The 27,266-nt window shown below is 47.0% G+C and overlaps 1 protein-coding gene across 1 annotated transcript in view; it reads right to left on the reverse strand.

Moving 5' to 3' along the window:
- Nucleotides 1–15,874: 15,874 nt before the first annotated feature.
- The window catches only part of robo2 (roundabout, axon guidance receptor, homolog 2 (Drosophila)), a 627,335-nt gene continuing 615,943 nt past the window's right edge, over nt 15,875–27,266 (reverse strand). The window contains exons 28-30 of the mRNA XM_067993421.1: nt 25,496–25,720; nt 23,599–23,823; nt 15,875–19,696 (exon numbers count right to left, since the gene is read on the reverse strand). Coding sequence (XP_067849522.1) covers nt 19,695–19,696; nt 23,599–23,823; nt 25,496–25,720 — 452 coding nt within the window. The 3' untranslated portion in view covers nt 15,875–19,694. The remainder of the gene's footprint in view (nt 19,697–23,598; nt 23,824–25,495; nt 25,721–27,266) is intronic.

The following is a 27,266-nucleotide window of genomic DNA, read 5'->3' on the forward strand; positions in this document are numbered from 1 at the left end:
TCAATGGAGGTGGAAGATGTGGGTGTGGTTCTTAATGAATACTTTGCATCTGTCTTCACAAAGGAGAGGGATGAAACAGGGATTGAAGATAAGGAGAAGGAGTGTGAAATATTGGATGGGATAAACATAGTGAGAGAGGAAGTCATCGAGTCATAGAGTTATACAGCACGGATAGAGGCCCTTCGGCCCATCGTGTCCGCGCCGGCCATCAAGCCCTGTCTACTCTAATCCCATATTCCAGCATTTGGTCCGTAGCCTTGTATGCTATGGCATTTCAAGTGCTCATCCAAATGCTTCTTGAATGTTGTGAGGGTTCCTGCCTCCACAACCCTTTCAGGCAGTGAGTTCCAGACTCCAACCACCCTCTGGGTGAAAAAGTTCTTTCTCAAATCCCCTCTAAACCTCTCGCCTTTTACCTTGAATCTATGCCCCCTTGATATAGAACCCTCAACGAAGGGAAAAAGCTCCTTAGTATCCATCCTATCTGTGCCCCTCATACTTTTGTACACCTCAATCATGTCCCCCCTCAGCCTCCTCTGCTCCAAGGAAAACAAATCCAATCTTCCCAGTCTCTCTTCATAGCTGAAGCGCTCCAGCCCTGGTAACCTCCTGGTGAATCTCCTCTGCACCCTCTCCAAAGCGATCACATCCTTCCTGTAGTGTGGCGACCAGAACTGCACACAGTACTCCAGCTGTGGCCTAACCAGTGTTTTATACAGCTCCATCATAACCTCCTTGCTCTTATATTCTATGCCTCGGCTAATAAAGGCAAGTATCCCATATGCCTTCTTTACCACCTTATCTACCTGTTCCGCCGCCTTCAGGGATCTGTGAACTTGCACACCAAGATCCCTCTGACCCTCTGTCTTGCCTAGGGTCCTCCCATTCATTGTGTATTCCCTTGCCTTGTTAGTCCCTCCAAAGTGCATCACCTCGCACTTTTCCGGGTTAAATTCCATTTGCCACTGTTCCGCCCATCTGACCAACCATCTATATCGTCCTGCAGACTGAGGCTATCCTCCTCGCTATTTACCACCCTACCAATTTTTGTATCATCAGCGAACTTACTGATCATACCTTTTACATTCATATCCAAGTCGTTAATGTAGACCACAAACAGCAAGGGACCCAGCACCGATCCCTGTGGTACCCCACTGGCCACAGGCTTCCAGTCACAAAAACAACCTTCGACCATCACCCTCTGCCTTCTGCCACTAAGCCAGTTTTGTATCCAAAGTGCCAAGGCACCCTGGATTCCATGGGCTCATACCTTCTTGACCAGTCTCCTGTGCTGGACTTTATCGAAGGCCTTACTGAAATCCATGTATACCACATCCAATGCGTTACCCTCATCCACACGCCTAGTCACCCCCTCAAAAAATTCAATCAAATTAGTCAGACATGATCTTCCCTTGACAAAGCCATGTTGACTATCCCTGATTAATCCTTGCTTCTCTAAGTGGAGACTAATTTTGTCCTTCAGAATTTTTTCCAATAATTTTCCTACCACTGATGTTAGGCTCACTGGCCTGTAGTTCCCCGGTTTTTCCCTACTCCCCTTCTTGAATAATAAGGAAGTGTTAAGGGGATTAGCATCTTTGAAAGTAGATAAATCACCAGGCCCGGATGAAATGTATCCCAGGCTGTTAAAAGAAGCCAGGGAGGAAAGAGTGGAGGTTTTAACAATCATTTTCCAAACTTCACTGGATGCAGGCGTAGTGCCGGAGGATTGGAGGACTGCTAACATTGAACCGTTGTTTAAAAAGGGAGTGAAGGATAGACTGAGTAATTATAGGCCAGTCAGCCTAACCTCGGTGGTGGGCAAATGATTGGAATCAATTCCGAGGGACAGGATAAACCGTCATTTAGAAAGGCACAGAGTAATCGAGGACAGTCAGCACGGATTTGTTAACAGGAGGCCGTGTGTGACTAACTTGATTGAATTTTTTGAGGCGGTGACAAGGAGGGTCGATGAGGGTAATGCAATTGATGTAGTCTACATGGATTTTAGCAAGGCTTTTGACAAGGTAGACTGGTCAAAAAAGTAAAAGCCCATGGGATCCAAGGGAATGTGGCAAATTGGATCAAAAAATTGGCTCAGTGGCAGGAAGCAAAGGGTAATGGTCGACGGGTGTTTTTGCGACTGGAAGGCTGTTTCCAGTGGGGTGCCACAGGGCTCGGTACTCGGTCCCTTGCTTTTTGTGGTAAACATTAACAATTTGGACTTAAACGTAGGAGGCATGATGAAGAAATTTGTGGATGACACAAAGATTGGCCGTGTGGTTGATAATGAGGAGGAAAGCTGTAGACTGCAGGAAGATGGGCAGAAAAGTGAGAAATGGAGTTCAATCCGGAGAAGTGTGAGGTAATGCATTTGGGGAGAGCAAACAAGGCAAGGGAATACACAATAAATGGGAGGATACTGGGAGGTGTAGAGGAAGTGAGGGACCTTGGAGTGCGTGTCCACAGATCCCTGAAGGTAGCAGGACAGGTAGATAAGGTGGTTAAGAAGGCATACGGGATACTTTCCTTTATTAGCCGAGACATAGAATATGAGAGCAGGGAGGTTATCCAATCCGGTCAATTACCGCCCCATCAGTCTACTCTCAATCATCAGCAAAGTGATGGAAGGTGTCGTCGACAGTGCGATCAAGCGGCACTTACTCACCAATAACCTGCTCACCGATGCTCAGTTTGGGGTCCGCCAGGACCACACGGCTCCAGACCTCATTACAACCTTGGTCCAAACATGGACAAAAGAGCTGAATTCCAGAGGTGAGTTGAGAGTGACTGCCCTTGACATCAAGGCAGCATTTGACCGAGTGTGGCACCAAGGAGCCCTAGTAAAATTGAAAACAATTTTACAACACCAAATTATAGTCCAGCAATTTTATTTTAAATTCACAAGCTTTCGGAGGCTTCCTCCTTCCTCAGGTGAACGAAATGAAATCCTCGAAATGAAATCGCATTTATAATTCACAGAACAATGCTTGGTGATTACAGACAGTTTTTTCAACTGCCCGTTGCCAAGGCAATCAGTGTGCAGACAGACAGGTATTACCTGCAAGGTCTCAGAATATACAAATCACCAAAAAAAAACAACAAACAAAAAAAAAACAGAGATAGAGAGGTAGAAACATAGAAAAGACAGCAACTGACCCATTATATTAAAAACAGATAACATTTGTTCGCTGGTGGGGTAACGTGTAGCGTGACATGAACCCAAGATCCCGGTTGAGGCCGTCCTCATGGGTGCGGAACTTGGCTATCAATTTCTGCTCGACCATTTTGCGTTGTCGTGTGTCTCGAAGGCCGCCTTGGAGTACGCTGACCCGAAGGTTGGTGGATGAATGTCCATGACTGCTGAAGTGTTCCCCGACTGGGAGGGAACCCTCCTGTCTGGCGATTGTTGCGCGGTGTCCGTTCATCCGTTGTCGCAGCGTCTGCATGGTCTCGCCAATGTACCATGCTCTGGGGCATCCTTTCCTGCAACGTATGAGGTAGACAACATTGGCCGAGTCACAGGAGTATGAACCATGCACCTGGTGGGTGGTGTCCTCTCGTGTGATGGTGGTATCTGTGTCGATGATCTGGCATGTCTTGCAGAGGTTACCGTGGCAGGGTTGTGTGGTGTCGTGGACGCTGTTCTCTTGAAAGCTAGGTAATTTGCTGCGAACGATGGTCTGTTTGAGGTTGGGTGGCTGTTGAAAGGCGAGTAGTGGAGGTGTGGGGATGGCCATAGCGAGGTGTTCGTCGTCATCGATGACATGTTGAAGGCTGCGGAGAACATGGCGTAGTTTCTCCGCTCCGGGGAAGTAGTGGACGATGAAGGGTACTCTGTTGGTTGCGTCCCGTGTTAGTCTCCTGAGGAGGTCTATGTGATTTTTTACTGTGGCCCGTCGGAACTGTCGATCGATGAGTCGAGCGTCATATCCCGTTCTTACTAGGGCGTCTTTCAGCGTCTGTAGGTGTCCATCGCGTTCCTCCTCGTCTGAGCAGAACCTGTGTATTCGCAGGGCCTGTCCATAAGGGATGGCCTCTTTGACGTGGTTAGGGTGGAAGCTGGAAAAGTGGAGCATCGTGAGGTTGTCCGTGGGCTTGCGGTAGAGTGAGGTGCTGAGGTGCCCGTCTTTGATGGAGATTCGTGTGTCCAAGAAAGAAACTGATTCTGAGGAGTAGTCCATGGTGGGCTTGATGTCTTCAACATGTCATCAATGACGACGAACACCTCGCTATGGCCATCCCCACACCTCCACTATTCGCCTTTAAACAGCCACCCAACCTCAAACAGACCATCGTTCGCAGCAAATTACCCAGCTTTCAAGAGAACAGCGTCCACGACACCACACAACCCTGCCACGGTAACCTCTGCAAGACATGCCAGATCATCGACACAGATACCACCATCACACGAGAGGACACCACCCACCAGGTGCATGGTTCATACTCCTGTGACTCGGCCAACGTTGTCTACCTCATACGTTGCAGGAAAGGATGCCCCAGAGCATGGTACATTGGCGAGACCATGCAGACGCTGCGACAACGGATGAACGGACACCGCGCAACAATCGCCAAACAGGAGCGTTCCCTCCCAGTCGGGGAACACTTCAGCAGTCATGGACATTCATCCACCGACCTTCGGGTAAGCGTACTCCAAGGCGGCCTTCGAGACACACGACAACGCAAAATCGTCGAGCAGAAATTGATAGCCAAGTTCCGCACCCATGAGGACGGCCTCAACCGGGATCTTGGGTTCATGTCACGCTACACGTTACCCTACCAGCGAACAAATGTTATCTGTTTTTAATATAACGGGTCAGTTGCTGTCTTTTCTATGTTTCCACCTCCCTATCTCTGTTTTTTTTTGTTTGTTGTTTTTTTTTGGTGATTTGTATATTCTGAGACCTTGCAGGTAACACCTGTCTGTCTGCACACTGATTGCCTTGGCAACGGGCAGTTGAAAAAACTGTCTGTACTCACCAAGCATTGTTCTGTGAATTATAAATGCGATTTCATTTCGAGGATTTCATTTCGTTCACCTGAGGAAGGAGGAAGCCTCCGAAAGCTTGTGAATTTAAAATAAAATTGCTGGACTATAACTTGGTGTTGTAAAATTGTTTATAATTGTCAACCCCAGTCCATCACCGGCATCTCCACATCATAGTAAAATTGAAGTCAATGGGAATCAGGGGAAAACTCTCCAGTGGCTGGAGTCATACCTCGCACAAAGGAAGATGGGAGTGGTTGTTGGAGGCCAATCATCTCAGCCCCAGGGCATTGCTGCAGGAGTTCCTCAGGGCAGTGTCCTAGGCCCAACCATCTTCAGCTGCTTTATCAATGACCTTCCCTCCATCATAAGGTCAGAAATGGGGATGTTCGCTGATGACTGCACAGTGTTCAGTTCCATTCGCAACCACTCAGATAATGAAGCAGTCCGAGCCTGCATGCAGCAAGACCTGGACAACATCCAGGCTTGGGCTGATAAGTGGCAAGTAACATTCGCGCCAGATAAGTGCCAGGCGATGACCATCTCCAACAAGAGAGAGTCTAACCACCTCCCCTTGACATTCAACGGCATTACCATCGCCGAATCCCCCACCATCAACACCCTGGGGGTCACCATTGATCAGAAACTTAACTGGACCAACCATATAAATACTGTGGCTATGAGAGCAGGTCAGAGGCTGGGTATTCTGCGGCGAGTGACTCACCTCCTGACTCCCCAAAGCCTTTCCACCATCTACAAGGCACAAGTCAGGAGTGTGATGGAATACTCTCCACTTGCCTGGATGAGTTCAGCTCCAACAACACTCAAGAAGCTCGACACCATCCAGGACAAAGCAGCCCGCTTGATTGGCACCCCATCCACCACCCTAAACATTCACTCCCTTCACCACCGGCGCACTGTGGCTGCAGTGTGCACCATCCACAGGATGCACTGCAGCAACTCGCCAAGGCTTCTTCGACAGCACCTCCCAAACCCGCGACCTCTACCACCTAGAAGGACAAGAGCAGCAGGCACATGGGAACAACACCACCTGCACGTTCCCCTCCAAGTCACACACCATCCCGACTTGGAAATATATCGCCGTTCCTTCATCGTCGCTGGGTCAAAATCCTGGAACTCCCTTCCTAACAGCACTGTGGGAGAACCTTCACCACACGGACTGCAGCGGTTCAAGAAGGCGGCTCACCACCACCTTCTCGAGGGCAATTAGGGATGGGCAACAAATGCCGGCCTTTCCAGCGACGCCCACATCCCGTGAACGAATAAAAAAAAACTGTATAAAGCACTAGTTAGGCCACAGCTTGAGTACTGGGCACAGTTCTGGTCACCACATTACAGGAAGGATGTGATTGCACTGGAGAGGGTGCAGAGGAGATTTACAAGAATGTTGCCAGGGCTGGAGAATTTTAGCTATGAGGAAAGATTGGATAGGCTGGGGTTGTTTTCCTTGGAACAGAGGAGGCTGAGGGGAGATTTAATTGAAGTGTATAAAATTATGAGGGTCCTAGATAGAGTGGATAGGGAGGACCTATTTCCCTTAGCAGAGGGGTCAGTGACCAGGGGGGCATAAATTTAAAGTAATTGGTGGAAGAATTAGAGGGGAGCTGAGGAAAAATCTTTTCCCCCAGAGGGTGGTGGGAGTCTGGAACTCACTGCCTGAGAGGGTGGGAGCGGCAGAAACCCTCAACTCATTTAAAAAAAATCCCTGGATGTGCACCTGAAGAGCCGTGACCTGCAGGGCTACGGACCAAGTGCGGGAAAGTGGGATTCGGCTGGGTGGCTCGTTTCTCAGCCTGCGTGGACACGATGGGCCGAATGGCCTCCTTCTGTGCCGTTAATGTTCTCTGATACTATGATTCTATTCTATGATAACTCAGTGCGCCAGCCAAAGAACTGACTTAACCTCGCACAGCTGATCAAGTCGTATACGGCCTGGAGGACCCCCCACCAGCGCTATTTGAAGAGTCGGTGCAGGAGTTACAGGTTAGTTGTTGGATTATTGCTTCTGGCTGCTGATGCATTTGTTCCTGTTTTTGGAGGTCTCCTGTACTTAAATACTAGGACTGGGGGACATAGCCTAAAAATTAGAGCCAGGACTTTCAGGAGCGAAGTTCAGAAACACTTCTCCACGGAAAGGGTGGGAGAAGTTTGGAACTCTGTCCGGCAAATGGCAGTTGATTCTAGCTCAATTGTGAATTTTAAATCTGAGATTGATAGATTTTTGTTCACCAAAGGTATTAAGGGATATGGGGCTAAGGCGGATATATGGAGTTAGATCACAGATCAACCATGATCTCATTGAATGGCGGAACAGGCTCGAGGGGCTAAATGGCCTCCTCCTGTTCCTATCTTCCTATGTTCCTATAATAAAGTTTCAATATTCTACAGGTAGTGGGCTGGCCAGCTGACAGGCAACAGCAAGGGCACTGGCAGAGAGGCAGGGTTGGGACATGGATTGCTGTCACCCTGAGAGAGGACAGCAGCTTCACGTTCCATGGAGCCACTGTCACTTGCTGCCTCCTGTTATGCGCAATCTTCTCCTGCAAGAAAGCGGGACGTGTGTCGGAGAGTGTCCTGCAGGATGTCCGGGTGATGTGCCTGTCACGGTTGAATAGCTGCCAGTGTGAGAGGCCTGTGAGTTGTGGGTGGGCAGCTTGTAACAGTGGTAATGTGTAAGGGTGAGAGGAAGCATCTGATTGGAAGAGTTGAGTACTGATGGAGAGAGTTTGTTGGTATGTGGGTGATGGGGGTGTAGTGTGTGGTGCAGTTGGTAGGAGACACCACTGGACAGTTGACCTCACTCACCTTGACCACTCATGTCAAAGCACTGAACTTCTTCCTGCATTGCATCCATGTTTGTGATGCTATGCCCCTGACATTGACTTCATCCCCTAGAGCTTTCCACTGTCTCGGGAGCACATGTCTGCAGGGCCTCTTGCCCCTTCTGTGGATATAGGATGTCCCTCCTTCTGTCCACCTCTTGCACCAAGGCCTCCAGTGCATCAGCAGAGAACCTTGGTGCACACTCTCTCACAGGCCTGGTACAAACTCAGATCGGCAGATTGGTGAGATCTGGCGTGCAGATTGGAGGATGTGGGATTTAACTTAACTCACCAGTTTGCAAACATAGGGACGGGACCTGCATCTGTGTGTTATATGTGGTCAATACTGCAGAAAACCTGGAGGAGTATAGAAAGTGCAGGGGTGAAATTAAAAAGGAAATTAGGAAAGCAAAGAGAGGGCATGAAAAAATACTGGGAAGTAAAATCAAGGAAAACCCAAAAATGTTTAATAAATACATAAAGAGCAAGAGGATAACTAAGGAAAGAGTAAGGCCTATTAGAGACCAAAAAGGTAAACTATGTGTGGAGGCAGAAGATGTGGGGATGGTTCTAAATGAATACTTTGTGTCTGTCTTCACAAAAGAGAGGGACGATGCAGAGATTGTAGTTAAGGAGGAGGAGTGTGAAATATTGAATGGGATAAACATAAAGTTACAGTCCAACAAATTTATTTTAAATTCCACAAGCTTTCGGAGGCTTCCTCCTTCCTCAGGTGAACGGTGTGGAAATTCCACACCATTTCCACACCGTTCACCTGAGGAAGGAGGAAGCCTCCGAAAGCTTGTGGAATTTAAAATAAATTTGTTGGACTATAACTTGGTGTTGTAAAATTGTTTACAATTGTCAACCTCAGTCCATCACCGGCATCTCCACATCAGGGATAAACATAGTGAGAGAGGAAGTATTAAGGGGTTTAGCATCTTTGAAAGTAGATAAATCGCCAGGCCCGGATGAAATGTATCCCAGGCTGTTAAAAGAAACAAGGGAGGAAATAGCAGAGGCTCTGACCATCATTTTCCAAACTTCACTGGATACAGGCGCAGTGCTGGAGGATTGGAGGAATCATATCATAAAATCATAGAAGTTACAACATGGAAACAGGCCCTTCGGCCCAACATGTCCATGTCGCCCAGTTTATACCACTAAGCTAGTCCCAATTGCCTGCACTTGGCCCATATCCCTCGATACCCATCTTACCCATGTAACTGTCCAAATGCTTTTTAAAAGACAAAATTGTACCCGCCTCTACTACTGCCTCTGGCAGCTCGTTCCAGACACTCACCTTTGAGTGAAAGAATTGCCCCTCTGGACCCTTTTGTATCTCTCCCCTCTCACCTTAAATCTATGTCCCCTCGTTACAGACTCCCCTACCTTTGGGAAAAGATTTTGACTATCTACCTTATCTATGCCCCTCATTATTTTATGGACTTCTATAAGATCAACCCTTAACCTCCTACTCTCCAGGGAAAAAAGTCCCAGTCTATCTAACCTCTCCCTATAAGTCAAACCATCAAGTCCCGGTAGCATCCTAGTAAATCTTTTCTGCACTCTTTCTAGTTTAATAATATCCTTTCTATAATAGGGTGACCAGAACTGTACACAGTATTCCAAGTGTGGCCTTACTAATGTCTTGTAAAACTTCAACAAGACATCCCAACTCCTGTATTCAATGTTCTGACCAATGAAACCAAGCATGCCGAATGCCTTCTTCACCACCCTATCCACCTGTGACTCCACTTTCAAGGCACATGGGAACAACACCACCTGCACGTTCCCCTCCAAGTCACACACCATCCCGACTTGGAAATATATCGCCGTTCCTTCATCGTCGCTGGGTCAAAATCCTGGAATTCCCTTCCTAACAGCACTGTGGGAGAACCGTCACCACACGGACTGCAGCGGTTCAAGAAGGCGGCTCACCACCACCTTCTCGAGGGCAATTAGGGATGGGCAATAAATGCCGGCCTCGCCAGCGACGCCCACATCCCGTGAACGAATTAAAAAAAAAGAACCTGTACTCCTAGATCTCTTTGTTCCATAACTCTCCCCAACGCCCTACCATTAACGGAGTAGGTCCTGGCCCGATTCGATCTACCAAAATGCATCACCTCACATTTATCTAAATTAAACTCCATCTGCCAATCTTCGGCCCACTGGCCCAATTTATCAAGATCCCGTTGCAATCCTAGATAACCTTCTTCACTGTCCACAATGCCACCAATCTTGGTGTCATCTGCAAACTTACTAACCATGCCTCCTAAATTCTCATCCAAATCATTAACAAAAATAACAAATAACAGCGGACCCAGCAGCGATCCCTGAGGCACACCGCTGGACACAGGCCTCCAGTTTGAAAAACAGCCCTCTACAACCACCCTCTGTCTTCTGTCGTCAAGCCAATTTTGTATCCAATTGGCTACCTCATCTTGGATCCCGTGAGATTTAACCTTATGTAACAACCTACCATGCGGTACCTTGTCAAAGGCTTTGCTAAAGTCCATGTAGACCACGTCTACTGCACAGCCCTCATCTATCTTCTTGGTTACCCCTTCAAAAAACTCAATCAAATTCGTGAGACATGATTTTCCTCTCACAAAACCATGCTGACTGTTCCTAATCAGTCCCTGCCTCTCCAAATGCCTGTAGATCCTGTCCCTCAGAATACCCTCTAACAACTTACCCACTACAGATGTCAGGCTCATCGGTCTGTAGTTCCCAGGCTTTTCCCTGCCGCCTTTCTTAAACAAAGGCACAACATTTGCTACCCTCCAATCTTCAGGCACCTCACCTGCAGCTGTCGATGATTCAAATATCTCTGCTAGGGGACCCGCAATTTCCTCCCTAACCTCCCATAACGTCCTGGGATACATTTCATCAGGTCCCGGAGATTTATCTACCTTGATGCGCGTTAAGACTTCCAGCACCTCCCTCTCTGTAATATGTACACTCCTCAAGACATCACTATTTATTTCCCCAAGTTCCCTAACATCCATGCCTTTCTCAACCGTAAATACCGATGTGAAATATTCATTCAGGATCTCACCCATCTCTTGTGGTTCCGCACATAGATGACCTTGTTGATCCTTAAGAGGCTCTACTCTCTCCCTAGTTACTCTTTTGCACTTTATGTATTTGTAGAAGCTCTTTGGATTCTCCTTTGCCTTATCTGCCAAAGCAATCTCATGTCCCCTTTTTGCCCTCCTGATTTCTCTCTTAACTCTACTCCGGCAATCTCTATACTCTTCAAGGGATCCACTTGATCCCAGCTGCCTATGCATGTCATATGCCTCCTTCTTCTTTTTAACTAGTGCCTCAATCTCCCGAGTCATCCAAGGTTCCCTACTTCTACCAGCCTTGCCCTTCACTTTATAAGGAATGTGCTTACCCTGAACCCTGGTTAAAACACTTTTGAAAGCCTCCCACTTACCAGACGTCCCTTTGCCTGCCAACAGACTCTCCCAATCAACTTCTGAAAGTTCCTGTCTAATACCATCAAAATTGGCCTTTCCCCAATTTAGAATTTTAACTTTTGGGCCAGACCTATCCTTCTCCATAGCTATCTTAAAACTAATGGAATTATGATCACTGGTCCCAAAGTGATCCCTCACTAACACTTCTGTCACCTGTCCTTCCTTATTTCCCAAGAGGAGGTCAAGTTTTGCCCCCTCTCTGGTCGGGCCATCCACATAGTGAATGAGAAATTCCTCCTGAATACACTCAACAAATTTCTCTCCATCCAAGCCCCTAATGCTATGGCTGTCCCAGTCAATGTTGGGAAAGTTAAAGTCCCCTACTATTACCACCCTATTTTTCTTGCAGCTGTCTGTAATCTCCTTACATATTTGCTCCTCAATTTCCCGTTGACTATTTGGGGGTCTGTAGTACAATCCTATCAAAGTGATCTCTCCCTTCTTATTTTTCAGTTCTACCCATATAGACTCAGTGGGCGAACCCTCGGATATATCCCCTCTCACTACTGCCGTGATGTTCTCCCTAACCAAGAACGCAACTCCCCCTCCTCTCTTACCTCCTGCTCTATCTTTCCTATAGCATCTGTACCCTGGAACATTGAGCTGCCAGTCCTGCCCCTCCCTTAGCCATGTTTCTTGCATTGAAATAAATGCAGTTTAATCTAGACTTCCCTTGGTCTTTGCCCTGCTTTCTCAGACCATCTGTCCGGTCATGTTCTGTGCACTCTTCCTTACTGCCTTTTGTTTCTGTCACCACTTTACTTCCCACTGACTTCCTGGATCAGTTCCCATCCCCCTGCCACTTTAGTTTAAACCCTCCCCAACAGCACTAGCAAACACTCCCCCTAGGACATTGGTTCCAGTCTTGCCCAGATGCAGACCGTCCAATTTGTACTGGTCCCACCTCCCCCAGAACCGGTTCCAATGTCCCAGGAATTTGAATCCCTCCCTCTTGCACCATCTCTCAAGCCACGTATTCATCCTAGCTATCCTGTCATTCCTACTCTGACTAGCCCGTGGCACTGGTAGCAATCCTGGGATTACTACCTTTGAGGTCCTACGTTTTAGTTTAACTCCTAACTCCCTAAATTCAGCTTGTAGGACTGCTAACGTTGTACCGTTGTTTAAAAAGGGAGCGAGGGATAGACCGAGTAATTATAGGCCAGTCAGCCTAACCTCGGTGTTGGGCAAATTATTGGAATCAATTCTGAGAGACAGGATAAACCAGCATTTAAAAAGGCACAGAGTCATCAAGGACAGTCAGCATGGATTTGTTAATGGAAGATTGTGTCTGACAACTTGATTGAATTTTTTGAGGCGGTGACAAGGAGGGTCGATGAGGGTAATGCAATTGATGTAGTCTACATGGATTTTAGCAAGGCTTTTGACAAGGTCCCACATGGCAGACTGGTCAAAAAAGTAAAAGCCCATGGGATCCAAGGGAAAGTGGCAAGTTGGATCCAAAATTGTCTCAGTGACAGGAAGCAAAGGTTAATAGTTGACGGGTGTTTTAGTAACTGGAAGGCTGTTTCCAGTGGGGTTCCACAGGGCTCAGTACTAGGTCACTTGCTTTTTGTGGTATATATTAATTATTTGGATTTGAATACGGGGGGCTTGATTAAGAAATTTGCAGACAATACAAAAATTGGCCGTGTGGTTGATAGTGAGGAGGAAAGCTGTAGACTGCAGGAAGATATCAATGGACTGGTCAGGTGGGCAGAAAAGTGGTAAATGGAATTCAATCCAGAGAAGTGTGAGGTAATGCATTTGGGGAGGGCAAACAAGGCAAGGGAGTACACAATAAATGGGAGGATACTGAGAGGTGTAGAGGAAGTGAGGGACCTTGGAGTGCATGTCCACAGATCCCTGAAGGTAGCAGGACAGGTAGATAAGGTGGTTAAAAAGGCATACGGGATACTTTCCTTTATTAGCCGAGGCATAGAATATAAGAGCAGGGATGTTATGCTGGAACTGTATAAAACACTAGTTAGGCCACAGCTTGAGTACTGCGTACAGTTCTGGTCACCACATTACAGGAAAGATGTGATTGCACTAGAGAGGGTGCAGAGGAGATTTATGAGGATGTTGCCGGGGTTGGAGAATTTTAGCTATGAGGAAAGATTGGATAGGCTGGGGGGTTTTCTTTGGAACAAAAGAGGCTGAGGGGAGATTTAATTGAGGTGTATAAAATTATGACGGGACTAGATAGAGTGGATAGGGAGGACCTATTTCCCTTAGCAGAGGAGTCAGTGACCAGGGGGCATAGATTTAAAGTAATTTGTAGAAGGATTAGAGGGGAGCTGAGGAGAAATGTTTTCACCCAGAGGGTGGTGGGGGTCTGGAACTCACTGCCTGAGAGGGTGATAGAGGCAGAAACCCTCAACTCATTTTAAAAAGTACCTTGAAGTGCCGTAACCTACAGGGCTACGGACCAAGTGCTGGAAAGTGGGATTAAGCTGGATAGCTCTTTATTGGCCAGCACGGACACGATGGGCCGAATGGCCTCCTTCTTTGCTGTAACTTTTTATGATTCTATGATACTATGTGCGACGTCTGATCTTTGTTCAGACTCCATGCGGACTCTTATCTTATACTTTGCAAATACTAGAGTCCTGCAAACATTTTGTAGCCCTATTGTTGCTCATTAAAAACTCCAGAGTTCCCATCATCACCACGCTGCACTGCATTGCAGCACAGATTCACTTCCACCACTTCTTGCAGCCACAATGCACCTCCCCTTTAAGAGGTTGCAGGCTGCCTTTAAGAGGTACCAGCCACTCGCGATATCTGGGCCCCCTGGTGGTGAGCAGCCACTCACCAGCGCAGGTAGCGCTGGCTGCAAACAGCAATCGGGTAAATCGCCAGGCAGTACGAATATTACATGCTGTCTGCATCTCAACGGGGTTAATCGTGCACTGCAATCCCCGTGCCCAGTTTTGGGGGTTATCCAATATAATCCCCATGGAATATAAAAGTAAGGAAGTTATGTTAAACCTTGATAAATCACTGGTTAGGCCCCAGCTGGAGTATTGTGTCCAATTCTGGGCATCGCAATTTAGGAAGGATGTCAAGGCCTTAGAGAGGGTGCAGAAGAGATTTACTAGAATAGAGAAAACAGGGAATTCAGGAGAAACCTCTTTACCCAGAGAGTAGTCAGAATGTGGAACTCGCTCCCACAAGGAGTAGTTGAGGTGAATAGTGTAGATACATTTAAGAGGAAGCTCGATAAACACATGAGGGAGAAAGGAATAGAAGGATATGCTGATAGGGTGAGATGAAGTAGGGAGGGAGGAGGCTCGTGTGGAGCACAAACACCGGCATGGACCAGTTGGGCCGAATGGCCTGTTTCTGTGCTGTACATTCTATGTAATTCTAACTAATGAAGCCTGGCTGCAAATGCCCCATTCAGATATCCCTTTCAGCTTTGAGGGGCACACCTTTGTTTCTGAAGAATCTGTCACATTATTTCTTTTACACACTCATCTCACTGCTTTGCTCCCTAATATATTTTGTTGTAATAAAGTGAGGGTTTGTGACAACACAAAACCTTTCAGGCGCTGCAGCCATTCCTGAATCCCCAGGCAATTTAGCTGCACTTCACAATCATCGTTTTCCCCAGGCTGGGAGGCCTGCTCTGGAGGCCCCATTTTGAGACTAATAAACAGGTCAGCCGTAGCAGCCCATAGTAAGGCCCATCTCTATGGAAACAATTATCTCTCTCTTGGCAATATACAATCTGGGAGAGAATTCCGGATTCCCACTCCCCTTTGTGTGAAGAAGTGCTTCCTGACATCACCCCTGAACGGCCTGGCTCTAATTTTAAGGTTCTGCCCCCCTTGTTCTGGACTCCCCCCACCAGAGGAAATAGTTTCTCTCTATCGATCCTATCAAATCCTTTAATCATCTTAAACACCTCAATCAGATCACCCCTTAATCTTTTTGTTGTAATGTGTTGCCTACATTACACCACGAAATACACTTCAAAAATACTTCATTGTCTGTGAAGCACTTTGGGACGTCCTGAGGTGGTGAAAGGCCCGAGTTCTTCTTTCATTCTTTTTCTTTCTTTCCTTCTAAGCTCGAGGGAAAATACAAGCCAAGTTTACGTAACCTGCCCTCATAATGTGATCCTTTTAGCCCCGGTATCATTCTGGTGAATCTGCGCTGCACCCCCTCCAAAGCCAATATATCCTTCCTGAGGGGCGGGGCCCAGAACTGAACCCAGTGTCCAGATGGGGTCTGAGCAGAGCTCTGTATAACTGAAGCTTCACTTGCTCCCCTTTTGTGTTGCAACTTTGAGATAAAGGCCAAGATCCACAACTCACAGGGGTAGGAAGGACTTTTTCAAGGACTCACTATTATGGACACAGTAGGACACAAAGCAAGAGAGAGACAGAGAGGCACACAGAGAGAAAGTAACATATCCTCAAGTCCCTTCTGTCCACACTGAAGTGGTACAACACAGGTGGAGCAGAAAGGTTGTCAGGAAACAGCTTTGTGAGTAGAATTGTTTTCTTTGAAAGTAGACACAAAATAGGTGACACACAATCCACTTTTGTTTTTCAAAAATATTTATTTGTTATCTAGTGTTTGGGGTTTGGGGAGGGGCAGGGAGGAGAAGGGAGGGGATGAGTGATATTTTATTTTACAGACCATGACAACTATAAACGTTAAAGTTTTCAGATAAACACATGCAAGTGAGGCTAACGCTGCAGGGCAGTACTGAGGGAGTGCTGCACTGTCGGAGGTGCCATCTTTCGGATGAGACGTTAAACTGAGACCTTGTCTACACTCTCAGATGGATGTAAAAGATCCCATGGCCACTATTTCGAAGAAAAGCAGGGGAGTTCTCCCCGGTGTCCTGGGGCCAATATTTATCCCTCAACCAACGTCACTAAAAACAGATTATCTGGTCATTATCACATTGCTGTTTGTGGGATCTTGCTGTGCACAAATTGGCTGCCACGTTTCCTACATTACAACAGTGACTACACTTCAAAAAGTACTTCATTGGCTGTAAAGTATTTTGGGACGTCCTGAGGTCGTGAAAGGTGCTATATAAATGCAAGTTCTTTCTTCTAATAAAGGATCCCAGATACAGAAGTGTAATAAAATGGAAAACATCTGTAGGACAGTGGTTAACAAACCTTCCCTTTCAAACAGCTTTCCATATCTGATTGGCAACACAGATAATGGCCAAGAGCGGCAAGCTTTTCAAAACAAAAAGATAAAAAGTTTCGCTTAAAATGTTATTTTGCTGTGTCAGTTTTCCCCTCTCTGGAAAGCGCTGACTCCTTGCTGGATTTACGGTTCCGTGGGAGCAGACTACACTCCAGTATCTCCCCCGGGGAGATCATTCTTCACGTGTGAACCCAGGTCAATGATTGCCAGCCGGCTACTTGACAAGGAGACGGCATCACATCCAACCCAATCCCATCTCCACCCGGTGAGTGCACACGGACTTTCCAGCAGGGGTCAGGGGATAGCGATCAGGACCAGGAACCCTGGCCCATTTGTTTCTTTTCCCCTCCCCTTGCCCCAACACTTGGGCCAATTGTACAGTCCCTACAACCCCCTAAGCTCCGGTCAGTTGGCTCAACACAAAACAGGAAATGGCACCTGGGACCTTCCAGGTCTGTGTGGTTCTGCTAGTTACTGCCCAAACTCACGAGAGTTACAGAGGCAAAATATTCAGCTTCACGAACTGGGTGGTAATCTGGCAGACAGGATGAAAATCGGGCAGGTTCTAGAGCAGGTGGGTTCTACATGGGGTGTGTTCTACTCCAGGTGGGTTCTAGAATGAGTGGATTCTAGAACGGACTTTCCACCAGTTTACTGCCCAGATGGTGACGGTGTAAATGACCCCCCTGAGTTATCGAGGAGGGGAATGGCAAAGATGCTCATCGCATAAGGTTGGATAAAACAGTACAGCTGATTTAAGAGTCGAGTGTTCCCAGTGAGCAGGGTTCACAGGAAGCAGTAGTCCGTGCTGAGAGAGACCGATTAACAGAATCAGTCCTAATATGTCTACACCAGACACACACTCACATGTGCACACACACTCACACATACACTCACATCTCACAGATCTCATGCTCGCTCACACACTCGTGCACCTCTCACAGATCTCACACTCACATTCACACTCACACACGTGCGCACGCACTCACACACACCTCATACATACGTGCACACTCTCATACATCACATACGTGCGTACACACACGTGCGCACACACCACACACACGTGCACACTCACTCAGACACCTCAGACACACAAACCCCACGCACACACACCTCACACATTCACTCACTCAAACTCCGCGATCTCTGCCCTCTTCCGTTTCCGGCCTCTTGTCCATCCTCCACTTCCTTCGCTCCACCATTGGCGGCCGTGCCTTCAGCTGCCTCGGCCCTAAGCTCTGGAATTCCCTCCCTAAACCTTTCCCCCTCTCCACCTCTCTCTCCTCCTATAAAACACTCCTTAAAACCTACCTCTTTGACCAAGCTTTTGGTCACCTGTCCTAATATCTCATTATGTGGCTCGGTGTCAAATTTTATCCAATAATCGCTCCTGTGAAGCGCCTTGGGACGTTTTACTGAGTTAAAGGCATGAAATAAATGCAAGTTGTTGTTGACAAACAACCTGGAGCTTGAGAATCTGTCAGGGGAACTAGAATATTGGGGAGTGCGAGGTCCCAGCTGTGAGACAGGTTGAGATCAGACGGATAATATAGCATAAAAAACATCAACGTTTTAATCAACATACTGGAGACCCATGAACAACTTTCCGTAATACTGACACAAACTCTTTATTTTAATGTTAACAGTGTAATCAAGGCTCCAGACCTTGTGTTAGGATTAATGTTTAAGACTATATATGACACCGAGCATCCTTTCAAAGTCTCCTCAGTCAGTATCGATTTAGGATCCCATTTATTACCAGTCAGCGCATTGGTGTGACGGACCTTCTTACAATTTAAAGTGAGCAAGAGGACAAAAAGTTTCTTTTTATTAAAAAAAAGGACAATGTTTTAAATGAGGGGGCAGGGGAGGGGATTTCCTCTGGTCGCTGGGTACAGCGCCTTCCTTTACCGGCTTGGCTGCAGATGTCAGCTGTGGGGAATCTTCTTGCTTTGTTTCCAGTGTTGCTGACACACAGTGAGCCAGAGGGAATCTTCCCACGTTGATGTCCGACAGACTCAGCCACCATTATCTCCTGTTTCCTGCGCCCATCGGCAATCGAAGGTCACAGCACTTCAGACGTCATTCGGGAACTTCTAGAGCGTTATTTTTCTTCCGTTCCCCCGCCGCCCCCCCACGCACACCCAGGCACGTGAACGCACAAGCAAGCGCACATGCGGACACACGCACACCCAGGCACGTGCACGCACACATGCACACACGTACCCAGGTACATGCATGCACATACACGCACGCACACACACAGATGCACACGCACCCAGGCACATGCACACACGCACATACCTGCACACACACCCAGCCACACACACGCACATATGTGCACACGCACCCAGCCACACACGTGCCCATGCACATGCACACATACCCAGAAACACTCATGTACACGCACAAGCACACATGCACTCGCACCCAGGCACATGCACGTATGCGCACACATGCATGCACACATGTTCAGGCACACATACACACAGCGAACAAACTCCCCCCTTTTCAGAATCAATCCATTTTAATCTTTCCCTTTCTTCATTTTGGTTGGGAGTTTAAAGGTTTGTGCTTATCACTAAAAAAACTATCAGTGCAAACTTCAAAAACAGAACATTAAACAAAAAAAGTTATACAGTAATAACATTTAAAAAAAAATCATTTTTTTGTGTTCTTTTTCAGTTTTTAATGGCATCTGTGCCGAGTCAATTCACATATAGTACAACAAACCAGTAAAAAAAAGAACAGACATTACAAGATGAAAAGTCAAAAAACAAGGTGAGCTTTGTATAGCAATGCAACAGAAATTATTTACACAAGAAATCCCTTTCTCTCGGAGTGTGACGGCTAAATTTCTATTTTTTTTGATTCTTCCCTGTCGAGTTTATATTTTTTTTTGGGGGGGGGGTGGGGGTGAAGGAAGGGAGGGAGTGGGTGATGGGGTTTGGTGGGTGAATTGAGGGCGAGCAGGGTGACTGAAGGGATGAGAAGCAATGTATTAAAGAATCACGTTGGGGATACATGTGTGGCTGTGGGTCTTGGACTTTACATCACATTTACAGGTTCTGTCATAATACATTAAATAAGGAGGATTTTTCATTGCACCATTTAAGTGTGTCATCGTGTCTACGAGGCCAGGCCAGGCCAGGGTCTCTCCACAGGATCTCAGGACGTGTCTCCTCATCACTCTGCGGGGAGAGGAACAAGAAAAAGAAATGAGAGACGATTAGAATCCTGGAATCATACAGCACAGAAGGAGGCCGTTCAGCCCAATGGGTCTCTGCCGGCTCTCTGTAACCTCCTCCAGCCCTACAACCCTCCGAGATCTCTGCGCTCCTCCAATTCTGGCCACTTGCACATCCCCGGTTTTCATCGCTCCACCATTGGCAGCTGTGCCTTCAGCTGCCTCGGCCCTAAGCTCTGGAATTCCCTCCCTAAACCTCTCATAAGAACATAACATAAGAAACAGGAGCAGGAGGAGGCCATACGGCCCCTCGAGCCTGCTCCGCCATGCAATAAGATCATGGCTGATCTTTGACCTCAACTCCACTTTCCTGCTCTTTCTCTACCTCTTTCTCCTCCTTTAAGATGCTCCTTAAAACCGATCTCTTTGACCAAGCTTTTGGTCACCTGTCCTAATATCTCCTTATGTGGCTCGGTGTCAAACACCTTGGGATATTTTACTACATTAAAGGCACGAAATAAATGCAAGTTGTTGTTTGAAAGAACGATCCCATCAGTTCCACTCCCCCCACAGCCCTGTTGATTGTATATAAATGAATTGTATTAATTAATGAATGATCCCGTTCAGGTGCAATGAGCAATTAGGAACTCTCGGGCTCCCATATATATGGGGTTAGGCTTGGGGAGAGGGGTTGGGATTGTGTGAGGGAGGCATTGGGTGCAATGTGATTCCCAGCAAATAAAGTTAATAAGCAACTAAAAGTATTCAGTCCTTCACTGTCTGGTTATTCATTTTTGACATGCCCTTTTTTCAAGTATTTATCCAATTCCCTTTTGAAAGTTATTATTGAATCTGCTTCCACCGCCCTTTCAGGCAGCGCATTCCAGATCAGAACAACTCGCTGCGTAAAAAAAAAATTCTCCTCATCTCCCCACTGGTGCTTTTGACAATTATCTTAAATCTGTGTCCTCTGGTTACCTAGGCCTAAGCGCCAGTGGGATATTGAACTGCGGAGGGCATCGCATCCAAGCTCAGTCATCGTTTCTGACGCACACTTTCCCACAGGCTTCTCTCAGCACAATTGGGAGCAGGAATTCAGGGAGACTTTATTCCCTTCCCTAACCTAGGGACACTGAGAACAATTTTATTTTGTTGAAACTTGTTTTTGGTATATGCACAAAGCTGGCGAGGTAGTATTTATTGCCCATCCTTAGGCCTCCTGAGGGCACTAGGAGTCAAACACCGATTGTGGGACTGGAGTCACGTGTAGGCCCAGACTGGGTAAGAACGGCAGGTTCCCTTCCCCTGAAGGACATCAGTGAACCAGTTGGGTTTATGCGACATTCCCAACAGTTTTCATGGTAATGGCTCGTGGTGCCAGCCCACAAATTTAATGAATTCAATTTCTCCACTTGCTGTGATGGGATTGTGAACTCACAACCTCTGGGTTACTAGTCTGCTCACCTAACCACCAGGCGACTGAACCCAATAGCCACCCCCCATTTATGAGATGAACTAACTCAGCACAGACCGGGCATCGTGCCTGAGGCCTTCCCGATCCGTGTGGCTCCAATCAGGGTTTATTTTGCAAGCGACAAAATACTAAGAAATGAAGGAGGATAACAACAGAGAAAGCAACATAGCAACAGGGGTAGGCCATTCAGCCCCTCGATCCTGTTCTGCTATTCAATTAGATCATGGCTGATCCGTAACCGACTTCAGGAGGATATAGACAGACTGGTGAAATGGGCAGATACATGACAGATGAAATTTAATGCAGAGAAGTGTGAAGTGATGCATTTTGGTAGGGAGAATGAGGAGAGACAATATAAATTAAATGGTACAATTGTAAAGGGGGTGCAGGAACAAAGAGACCTGGGGGTGTACATACACAAATCTTTGAAGGTGGCAGGACAAGTTGAATCATAGGATCATAGAAAGGTTACAGCACAGAAGAAGGCCATTTGGCCCATCGAGTCCGTGCCGGCTCTATGCAAGAGCAATCCAGCTAGTCCCACTCCCCCGCCCTTTCCCCGGAGCCCTGCAATTTTTTTCCTTTCAAGTACTTATCAAGTTTCCTTTTGAAGGCCATGATTGAATCTGTCTCCACCACCCCCTCGGGCAGTGCATTCCAGATCCTAACCACTCGCTGTGTAAAAAAGTTTTTCCTCATGTCACCTTTGGTTCTTTTACCAATCACCTTAAATCTATGTCCTCTGGTTCTTGACCCTTCCACCAATGGGAACAGTTTCTCTCTATCTACTCTGTCCAGACCCTTCATGATTTTGAATACCTCGATCAAATCTCCTCGCAACCGTCTCTGTTCCAAGGAGAACAACCCCAGCTTCTCCAGTCTATCCATGTAACTAAAGTCCCTCATCCCTAGAATCATTCAAGTAAATCTCTTCTGTACCCTCTCAAGCCCTTCACATCTTTCCTAAAGTGCTGTGCCCAGAACTGGACACAATACTCCAGTTGTGGCCGAACCAGTGTTTTATAAAGGTTCATCATGGCTTCTTTGCTTTTGTACTCTATGCCTCTATTTATAAAGCCCAGGATCCTGTATGCTTTTTTAACCACTTTCTCAACCTGCCCTGACACCTTCAATGATCTCTCTGTTCCTGTACACCTTTTAGAATTGTGCCCTCTAGTTTATATTGCCTCTCCTCATTCTTCCTACCGAAATGTATCACTTCGCATTTTTCTGCATTAAATTTCAGCTACCACGTGTCCGCCCATTCCACCAGCCTGTCGATATCCTCTTGAAGTCTATCACTATCCTTCTCACTGTTCATTACACTTCCAAGTTTTGTGTCATCTGCAAATTTTGAAATTGTGCCCTGTACACCCAAGTCCAAGTCATTAATATATATCAAGAAAAGCAGTGGTCCCAGCACTGACCCCTGGGGAACACCACTGTACACCTCCCTCCAGTCCGAAAAACAACCGTTCACCACTACTCTCTTTTTCCTGACACTTCGCCAATTCTGTATCCATGTTGCTACTGCCCCTTTTATTCCATGGGCTTCAATCTTGATGACAAGCCTATTATGCGACACTTTATCAAACACTGTTTGAAAGTCCATATACACCACATCAACCACATTGCCCTCAACGACCCTCTCTGTTACCTCATCAAAAAACTCTATTAAGTTAGTTAAACACAATTTGCCTTTTACAAATCTGTGCTTTCCCTCATCAATCCACACTCGTCCAAGTGAGAAGGCTGTTAAAAAAGCATATGGGATCCTGGGCTTTATTAATTAGAGGCTTAGAGTTCAAAAGCAAGGAAGTTATGCTAAACCTTTATAAATCACTGGTTAGGCCTCAGCTGGAGTATTGTGTCCAATTCTGGGCACAGCACTTTAGGAAGGATGTCAAGGCCTTAGAGAGGGTGCGGAGGAGATTTACTAGAATGATTCCAGGGATGAGGGACTTCAGTTACGTGGATAGACTGGAGAAGCTGGGATTATACCCTTTAGAGCAGAGAAGGTTAAGGGGAAGTTTGATCGAGGTGTTCAAAATCATGAAGGTTTTGATACAGTAAATAAGGAGAAACTGTTTCCAGTGGCAGAAGGGTCAGTAACCAGAGGACACAGATTTAAGGTGATTGGCAAAAGAAGCAGAGGTGAGATGAGGAGAATTTTTTTAACGTGGTGAGTTGTTCTGATCTGGAATGCGCTGCCTGAAAGGGCGGTGGAAGCAGATTCAATAATAACTTTCAAAAGGGAATTGGATAAATACTTGAAGGGGAAAAATTTGTAGGGCTCTGGGGAAAGAGCAGGGGAGTGGGGCTAATTGTCAAAGAACTGGCACAGGCACGATGGACCGAATGGCCTCTTTCTGTGCTAAATGATTCTATGATTCTATGAAGTGTTTCAACTTTCCAGCGGCCCAGATACTTACATACATCCCCTAAAAATTGCCCTTGACCACTCGATCCCATATATCCTACATCTGGAAGGTCACTAATATTCCGCTGGTGACTTGCGATTCCAGGACCACCTCGTGTGGGCACACCTTTCCTGGGCCCGGTTGACCCCTTGGACGAGGCTGTTCCCGATGAGCTATGTCCACTCAGGTGTCCCGGGGATGGAAAGCTAGGCTTGCTGTATGGTATGAGGACTTCCTCTAGAATAGGCCCACAAATGTAAAAAAATTCACAATTAGTGGATTTCCCGCAGAATGCTGACAGTGAGTTCAGGTGTTACTGTATTTTACAATTAAAGAAGTGTTAGATCACGTAGAGTTCAGCTTTCAACATCTGCTGAGGTGAAGCCGTGTTTAAAGTAAGGTCTCTGTCAGGCTACAAGACCTAATTGCTGTAAACTAAAGACAACCTGAACCCAATCAGAGTTTAATGGGTTATCGGATGAGCGAGGATTCTGCATGGGTTAGATACAGAGTAAAGCTCCCTCTACACTGTCCCATCAAACACTCCCAGGGCAGGTACAGTACGGGTTAGATACAGAGTAAAGCTCCCTCTACACTGTCCCATCAAACACTCCCAGGGCAGGTACAGGGTTAGATACAGAGTAAAGCTCCCTCTACACTGTCCCATCAAACACTCCCAGGGCAGGTACAGCACGGGTTAGATACAGAGTAAAGCTCCCTCTACACTGTCCCATCAAACACTCCCAGGGCAGGTACAGCACGGGTTAGATACAGAGTAAAGCTCCATCTACACTGTCCTATCAAACACTCCCAGGGCAGGTACATTACAGGTTAGATACAGAGTAAAGCTCCCTCGACACTGTCTCATCAAACACTCCCAGGGCAGGTACAGCACAGGTTAAATACAGAGTAAAGCTCCCTCTACACTGTCCCATCAAACACTCCCAGGGCAGGTACATTACAGGTTAGATACAGAGTAAAGCTCCCTCTACACTGTCTCATCAAACACTCCCAGGGCAGGTACAGCACAGGTTAGATACAGAGTAAAGCTCCCTCTACACTGTCCCATCAAGCACTCCCGGGCCAGGTACAGCACGGGTTAGATACAGAGTAAAGCTCTGTCTACACTGTCCCATCAAACACTCCCAGGGCAGGTACAGCACAGGTTAAACACAGAGTAAAGCTCCCTCTACACTGTCCCATCAAACTCTCCCAGGGCAGGTACAGCACAGGTTAGATACAGAGTAAAGCTCCCTCTACACTGTCCCATCAAACACTCCCAGAGCAGGTACAGCACGGGTTAGATACAGAGTAAAGCTCCCTCTACACTGTCCCATCAAACACTCCCAGGGCAGGTACAGCACGGGTTAGATACAGAGTAAAGCTCCCTCTACACTGTCCCATCAAACACTCCCAGGGCAGGTACAGCACGGGTTAGATACAGAGTAAAGCTCCCTCTACACTTTCCCAATAATATGTCTCAATCTGAAAAGAGTGCCCTCTACTCTACCAGTGTGACATTTCCCACACAACCATGTTGTGGCCTTTCACATGAGAATGCCAATTTAGTGCCAATTGCTGCCAAATTAAGCTTGGTTTAGTGCTGTGGGCCGATGTCTACGTGGAACTGAATGGGTCCTGACGTAGCTCATTGTACGTATGTCCCCCTCTAGCTAGCAGATGTGGGAGACTTTCTTGGCTGGATTTGCACTAAGGGTCGATTGAAGTCTATCTCTTCAGATGACTCTAGGAAGTAGAATGGCCTGCATTTTTCAGGCCTAGATGTTGAAAAGACAACACAGCGTATAAAACTATGACATCCACCAAATCCCTACCAGTTCACAACCTCCATGAAAATCAGATTGTTGATCTGAAGGTTGAGAGGAGACCCTAGACTGCCCACTCATACCTGACCCGAGTGTTGGCTTGTGTTGGAGCTTGTTTCGCGAGTCTTCTTGATGCATGTGACGTTCTAGAGATGTCCTGGCCAGGTGTTCCAATGAATTCTTGTTCTCTTCTAGGCAGGCCAACTGCTGTCTCTCTAGAGAATCTCCCATGCCTGTCGCTCTTGGCCCTTGGCCCGAATGAAGCTTTGACCCCTGGCATGGTGGGGGGTCTGGTGGTGGAGGCAGGTCTTAGCAAAAGAAAAAAAAAGTTTGTCGAACTTCAGTACATGAGGCTGAGATCACCTAGCTATTCTCTTCCTTCTTTCACATTAAGTTCTTGGTACTCATTAAGCTGAACGATTCAGTACCTCCCTTGTTGCACCCAGTGTGAAGTATCACGCACTCCCAAGTTGGGCTTATAGAGCAGTCCAGATGTAAGATGCACCTCTCATTACTCTGCAACAATCTGCCCTAACAGATCTGGGAATCTGGGAAAAACACCACCTGCACGTTCCCCTCCAAGTCACACACCATCCCGACTTGGAAATATATCACCGTTCCTTCATCGTCGCTGGGTCAAAATCCTGGAACTCCCTCCCTAACAGCACTGTGGGAGAACCTTCACCACACGGACTGCAGCGGTTCAAGAAGGCGGCTCACCACCACCTTCTCAAGGGCAATTAGGGATGGGCAATAAATGCCGGCCTCGCCAGTGATGGCCACATCCCAAGAAAGAATTTTTAAAATCACAACCTCAGAAAACCACCCACTTGGAGTAAATTTAGAACAGATTGGAAGGAACTTTACTCAAAGAGCGCAGAATGTTTGGAATAATCCGCCGTTCCTTTGTTGGAGTAATGTTTGGAATGAAGGGATGATTTTCCATCTCTGTGCTTTAGTTGGCGGGGGAGGAGCCTCAGCCCTCAGCAGCGCATCTTGGAAATTTGTGCGTGCCCTTCACAGAATTTTTTGACATTTACGTTTGTGGTTGGAATTTCTGGTGCTGATTGGAGGCCTGCAGGGTGAAGTTCGAAACCTTCTCTTAGTGTCAGCCTTGGGTCAGTGGGTAGCACTGTGAGTCCAAAGGTCATGGGTTCAAACCCCGAACACCAGGGCTTTAATGCGTTGTCTAGGCTGACACTTCAGTGCAGTGCTGAGGGAATGGAGTTTGCAGGGTCACTAGGTGGGCACCTCATTTAACGTGGGGACTGCAGATGCCCAGGACACTACACACATGTCTGTAGCACTTGCCTACGCCACGCTGCCAGAAAACCTGGCACTGCCCCACCATCAGGTTGCAAAGACCTCCCCAATACCCCCATGGAGACCACCCCTCCCCATAACTCATCCCCTTGTGTGAGGCGACTGATCTAAAAGAAGAAAGAACTTGCATTTATATAGCGCCTTTAACGTCCCAAAGTGCTTTACAGCCAACAAAGTAATTTTGAAGTTTAATCACTGGTGTAATGTAGGAAACGCGGCAGCCATTTTGTGCACAGCAAGATCCCAAAAACAGCAATGTGATAATGACCAGATCATCTGTTTTAAGTGATGTTGGCTGAGGGATAAATATTGGCCCCAGGACACTGGGGAGAACTCCTTTGTTCTTCAAAATGGTGGCAGTGGGATCTTTTATGTCCACCTGAGAGGGCCAATGGGGCCTCGGTTTAATGACTCATCCGAAAAATGACACCTCCGATTGTGCAGCGCTCCCTCAGTACTGCATTGAGGCGTCAGCCTGGATTATTTGCTCAAGTCTCTGGAGTGTTACATTGGCTGTAAAGTGCTTTGGGA

The sequence above is a fragment of the Heptranchias perlo genome, chromosome 11, assembly GCF_035084215.1.
Source record: "Heptranchias perlo isolate sHepPer1 chromosome 11, sHepPer1.hap1, whole genome shotgun sequence".
Taxonomy (NCBI): Eukaryota; Metazoa; Chordata; class Chondrichthyes; order Hexanchiformes; family Hexanchidae; genus Heptranchias; species Heptranchias perlo.